General features: G+C 31.5%; 1 protein-coding gene across 1 annotated transcript; it reads right to left on the bottom strand.

Moving 5' to 3' along the window:
- Positions 1-4543: 4543 nt before the first annotated feature.
- LOC125855232 (ethylene-responsive transcription factor RAP2-13-like) lies at positions 4544-6119 on the bottom strand. Its single transcript, XM_049534931.1, has one exon. It carries the CDS (start codon positions 5676-5678, stop codon positions 4572-4574), a length of 1107 nt encoding a protein of 368 aa, XP_049390888.1. The 5' UTR covers positions 5679-6119; the 3' UTR covers positions 4544-4571.
- Between the last annotated feature and the right edge of the window lie 267 nt (positions 6120-6386).

The raw sequence follows: 6386 nt of genomic DNA, 5'->3' as shown, positions 1-6386 counted from the left end.
TACGAAAAATAATCAAAATTACTTCTTGATTCAAATCTCCTACTATATATATATAATGCATCATTGTACATTTTATACATTTACATATGACATAAAAATAAAACATATAGTGTCTTCAAACTCCTACTTAATCGATATTATATTTAGTTTTTAAAAACAATGAAGAAAAAAACACAAAATTAGAATTTAATGTTAAAAACTTTTAGTGACGATTTTCTGGGCTTTTGTGGCGACTGTTGTTGCCGCTAAAGGTCTAGTTCTTTTGTAGTGAATCTTAGTTGGCAACGCTTAGGTGGAAGGATTAGTCCCACGTGGCTTGTCACGTCAACAAAAATTTGGGTGTTAAGTCTTGAGGGTATTTGTGGTCTCTTAGGATAACAGCAGAGGCATTTTTTATCCCAAAATGTAACGAAGAATATAAATTGTCTATTTCATATAGTTCAGTGGCAATTTTGACCCTTTTCCGTTAATAAAATGTCCACCAAAAATTTGACCTGTCTTTGTCCGTGTCTTGCAAGCACTAAATAAACTAGGTGGGATAGATGGTAAATGTTTGAGTCTATTACTCATATGATCACTCAATTATTTATAATTACTTAATAAAATTATGTTTTTTTTTTATTTCTAACAGAAAAGTCACTTGATTTAATTTTTAAAACAAAATTGAGGAGCGTAAATGATTTTCCCGTATAAAAAGCAGGCATAGGACACCTCATCAAAGCCTGTAAAGGCTAAAGAACAACTTGACCCTTGTTAATATCTAACGAATAATATACTTTATAGATGATGAAAGAGTTTTTATACCCATTCGTTCACACTTCTTTTTTTGTCCCCCTATTCTGTGGCTCAAGGCTATTCCTTTGGAAATGAAAACAACACTCAATTTATATAATATTGAGAGAAAAAGTTAAAAGAATAAAAAGAAAAGAGTGTGTTGATTATGCCCGAATTCAGCATTGAATATGTAAAAATGAACCTAGTAACGCAAAAAGAATTAGAGTTTTGAACTTATAATAAACTTCAAATTCTGACTCTCCTCTGAATATGTGAAGAGAATCTTTCTTGTGCAAAGCTTGGAAGGATTCTTTCTTCATAATGCATGGCCCAGAATAAGAGGCTTTTTTCAGAGTCACTTTCTATCATCTTCCTTAGTTTTTTGGCATTGTGAGACTTGTCTTGGCATGCGTAGAGATAAAGAATAATTATAATGTATATTTTGTGGGGTTGAAAGTGAGAGTGGCCTTCCAATTCCTTATCTCTTGGCTTTGATTAGCTTTGTGAGATAATGCATTTTTACTTTCTAAGGTTGTGACATTTTTAATTTTATGACTTTTGAATTTTATATAGATTATTTCAAGTACCATACATATTTGGATTCTAAATTTAATTTGTACATATTTAATAAACTTCTTAATACAAATATACTATTTGAATAAAAGTTACTAAGTTCGACCAAATTCGTACCCAGACTTCTGACTTCATCCTGTGCTGTCAATATAAATTGGGTATTCCCACCTCTTTTGTGAGCTAAACAGATAAGAATAGTTTTATGTAACCTTAACTGGTAATAACTTATAACTAATTAATCATCAAGCTTTAGGTTTAACCCTTTAACAATATGGATTCACTATGTCATGACAATAATGTATCTCTTGCAAAGTGGAACTAATTAACTTTGGCTCTGATTTTTCATAATGAAAGATCCATATAAATAATATACAATCAATGTATAAAAGTTAAACTCATTTATGTATCTACATTTCTCAATTGACATAATGAACAAAAATATGTTTTAGACTAATTGGTAGTATATGTTTTGTCCCACCGGTTAACTAATTAATCATCTTGCATCTATGTTTCACAGGCACTTGATAAGTTTCAAAGTCTCTAGAATGTTCTAAAGTCATTATTCATTTAATTTTGCGTGCAAATGCTAAATTATCAACAATAATAGCCTAAATGAGGGCTCATTTAATGAAAAATAGCTCCAGCAAATCACGTTGCATTTGGTGAGCAAACGTGAATTAAATATAATTTATTTGTCAATGTCCATGAATATTACAACGTCGTCTCATACCTGAGTGACAGTACAGGGTCATCAATAAAATTCACAACTAATGCAAACAAACTTTAACTAATGACAAGAAATAAACCTCTACAGTCCCAAACTCAAACACATATACAAACTTGATTTAGATAATAGACCAATAACGTGCACAAAATCGATCCAACATACCCCCACCGTACTCCAGCTAGCACCAAGGCAGTTCATGGAATTAAGATAAATCTTCAAGTAATGTCATAGATCTTTTGGTACGATTAATATTGTGTGATAAAATTATGTCACTAAAGTTTTAAAGGTAAATTTTTGGGATGGTTAGGCCTGCCATGTTGTGTGAAGTAGAGTATTAATGAGTTAAGAGCGCATACGTTTAAAAGATGAAGATAGTAAAAATGAGCATGCTTAGATGAATGTATGGACATACTATAAGAGATACTATTAGGAATGAAGTTACACAGGACAAGGTAACAATATCCTCTGTGGCAACAAGACAAGTGAAATAAGACTAAGATGATTCGGACATGTGAATATGAAAAGGGGGTACGTGGATGCATCAAAAAGGAGGTATGAGAGATTTTGGTTATAGTAGATTCTAGGAAAGTTAGAAGTAAACCAAAGAAAAATCAAAGAAGGTGATTAAATAGGACATGACACAACTTCAACATATATAACATAGACATGATCCTCAATAGAAAGATATAAATATTGAGGATTGTGATAAAAGAATAACATGTAGCCAAGTATTATCACACTTTTATGTGGAAGGAACGCTTGTTTGGTGTGATATATAAGGTATAATAATCTCACCATTTGCATAGTGAAGGGATAAGTTATTCCATATACATGATGAAATAACTTATTTCGAAATTAATTATCTCGAAATAACTTATTCTCCATCAAACGACTCCTAATAATATTACTTATAAGTAGTCATGAAATATCTTATTCTTCAAAAAAAAAATCTATTATTTGTCACTACTTTATTTACTCTTACTATAATTTTTCTTTCAATGATATTTTAATTACACTTTCTTAATCAAATTTTATTGAAAACATTTTCTCTGTTGGAAAAAAAAATATCTAAATATATTGTATGCTCCTCGAATCTCACTTCAAGCAAATCAAGACTTTAAAGTCACATGGAATGAAATAGCATCCAAGGCCAGAAAGTTGCCGGTTGATTTTAATCTGCAACCACTATTCAACCCATGTGGAAGAAAAAATACTACTCTCTCCGTTTCATTTTATATGTCATTCATTTCTATAAATAATTGGTTCATGGTACTAGTCATTTCATAAAATCAATGCATAAATGACCTTATTCTTCCTTTTTTAACCCTTGTGAGTTATTAGTCTTGAAAATATAAATTTGACCAACTTAAAAAAGTTAAGTAAATGACTCATGTTCATTGGTTAAATTAATTCGTATTCATTGATTGAAAACTTGAGTTCCAAAAAAACTAAATAAGGGTAAAAAGGTAAAGTTATATTATTTTTTAATACAAATGCAAAATAAAAATGTGATATATAAAAAGGGACGGAGGGAGTATATATTACGTGGTAGGGTCCGCCCTCCATTTGTCACTATTCTTTTTTTCTTTTTTGGGTTAAAGAAAACTTTGGCCTCCACTCTCTCTAATATAACCTTGACCAAATTCTCCAACAAAAAATGGATTCCTTCCATATGCAAAAACACCTTTAAATTCGAATTATTGAAAATTTAAAAAATATCTTTTTATTTAACTGATTAAATTTAAATATATTCCTGATCTCTTAAAATGAATAAAATACACTTCTAAATTCTTATTAAGTGTAGAAGTGTTGGCTTTTAATTGCAAGTCTCTTGATAGAAACAACTTGTTATGTAACCCCTAAATTTTCATCAAAATTAGGGATGCTTTCAACACTTGTCTCAATTTTTTTATTGGTATTATAAGAGTTAGAAACTACTTATTATGTAATGTCAACATTTTTTTTGACTTTTTATTAAGAGTCTCGTGAGCCTAAAAGAATTAGAAATCATTGGCTATGTCATGAATCAGATCAAAGATATATCTAATTTAAGTAAAAAAGATATTTGTAAGACTAACAATAATTTGAAAACGAAACTCATAAAAACTTTCACGGATTTTCAATACTTTATCTTCAACAATCTTCATGTTTGAACCTTATTTTACTTGACTAGCTAAGTGAATTTTTTGGAATAATGAAAGATTGGTGGTATGATATAATAAGAGGTCTTAGATTAGAAACATACTAAACATTCGATATGATTATATTAAGCTAAGAAATCAACAAGACACATACAAAGTCTCTCCCTTTTGGTTCATGCATATACAAAAACCACAGCATGAACAAGATGGAGAGTGAGTGACCTTACTATTACATACTCACATGACTCTATTAACTACTAGACCAACCTCTGCAAATGTCAAAAACACCATTGCAGGAGGACATACATGATATATTTTTTTAAAAAAAAAAAAACGAAGTAATACTACAAGAAGTTTCAAAGAGCTGCCCAATCAATCTCCACTGAAGGGTACTTGGGTAAGAAGAAATTTTCTGATTCATCGAAAGATGGTGGTTCAGCGAAATCCAAGAAAGTAATATCAGACTCAGGCGAAGATGATGATTCCTCAGATGGTGCAGGGGATGATGATGATGCCTCAATCTTGATATTAGCATTTTCTGGATAGCTGAATTCTCCTTTCAATGAATCATCTATGGTGATTTCGGACTTTGATGAAGATTCTTGAGCTGAATTTGAATCCACTGGAACTGCTGCTGCTGCTGTGGTTTTGGACTTTCTTGGCTTGGAATTAGATTTAGAACACAAGTCATCTGATTTGGGATTAGCCAAGCTTTGGCAAATGGCTTGAAGTTTAGCATCAACGGAGGAATGTAAAGGCGAGAATTCATTATTTAATTGATGTCTTAGATGTGGAAAATTAAGTCTAGCAAACTCTCCTCTTAGCTTATAAGCAGCTTTGTCATAAGCCAAAGCAGCTTCTTCAGCTGTATCAAAAGTGCCTAACCAAAGCCTGGTTCTGTTCTTAGGAAGTCTAATTTCAGCAACCCATTTACCCCAATGGCGTTGTCTAACTCCACGATAAAGCTTAGTAGCCTTCTGTGAAGAAGCACCACCAGTTTGCTTCATCGGGACTGGTTTCATACCAAGAAAGTTTGTAGAATTCAGATTCTTAGAATATGTTGAAGTAGGTGTTAACAAACCTAAGCTCTGTTGTTGTTGATGTAGTTGTAGTAGTTGCTGTTGATTCTGCAATTGGATCTGAGCTTGGATTTGCAATATCTGAGAAGGGGTTAGATGGTTAAGCCCAATTGAACCTGTTTCAGCTACACCCATATTGTTAAAACACGAATACCCTTGTGAAAACATTTGGGTAGCCGTTGATGGGATTGCACAGAAATCAGTATACAAATTAGGCTCACCAAAACTATAGAAAGAAGAAGAAGAAGTTGAAGGTGAAGATGAAGATGAAGAAAAAGAAGAACAAGAAGCACCTTTCATAAAAGGTTCAAGTGCTTTCATAAGTTCTTCTGTTAAAGGATCTGAGAAGTTACTGCTGCTGTATATATCTATAGCTGCTGCCATGGTTAATATCAAAACACACAATAAGTACCTGTTTCTAATATCAAAGCTTCAGAACAGGTAGAGATTTATAAAACAACAACAAAAAAAAGAGTTAACAAGCTTTCTACAAATCAAAGAACCAAAAACCAACCTCAGGGATTCAAAAACAGACCCTTCTGGTTGTTTGAACAAAGAAAACAATTTTTTTAAAAAAAAGAGAACCTTGATCTCTGTTCTGGATCACCTGGCTTTCAAAAACAAAACACCCAAAGGGAGCTTGATTTTTCTATAAAATTTCTGAAAGATTTTGAAATTGAAAATCTCTTTTGAAAGACAGACGACAACAGAAAGGGATCTAAAGAAGCGGGATGTAAGAGAGGGGGGAAAAGAAAATGTAAATACACACTTAATATTTTAGGTAGCCTCACTGATTTTTTTTCACTCTGAGAAATGTTGAACATCGCCTCTCAATTTAAAGACCTGCTATGTGCCTTTCTCTCTCTCTCTCCTTTCAAACTTGTTTTTTTTAAATATTATATTCATCAATTCGTTCCATATTTAATTGATCATCTTGTTAAAATAGTTATTTCATATTAGGTATTCACCTTAATAAATTAAAATTAAATTTTTCGTATACTACCTTTACAATTAACTCTTTTTAAAAGTATTCATATTTATTTATAAATTATTTTTTTATTTGTGATTTCTTAATATATACTCTCTATATCC

The sequence above is a fragment of the Solanum stenotomum genome, chromosome 2 (assembly GCF_019186545.1).
Source record: "Solanum stenotomum isolate F172 chromosome 2, ASM1918654v1, whole genome shotgun sequence".
NCBI classification, from domain to species: Eukaryota; Viridiplantae; Streptophyta; class Magnoliopsida; order Solanales; family Solanaceae; genus Solanum; species Solanum stenotomum.
Note: the sequence above shows the minus strand (reverse complement) of the source record. Positions and strands in the feature narration are given on the sequence as shown.

What these genes read in the sequence shown, in the direction of transcription:
- LOC125855232 (XM_049534931.1), bottom strand. Translation starts at nt 5,678, where the DNA reads ATGGCAGCAGCTATAGATATATACAGCAGCAGTAACTTCTCAGATCCT.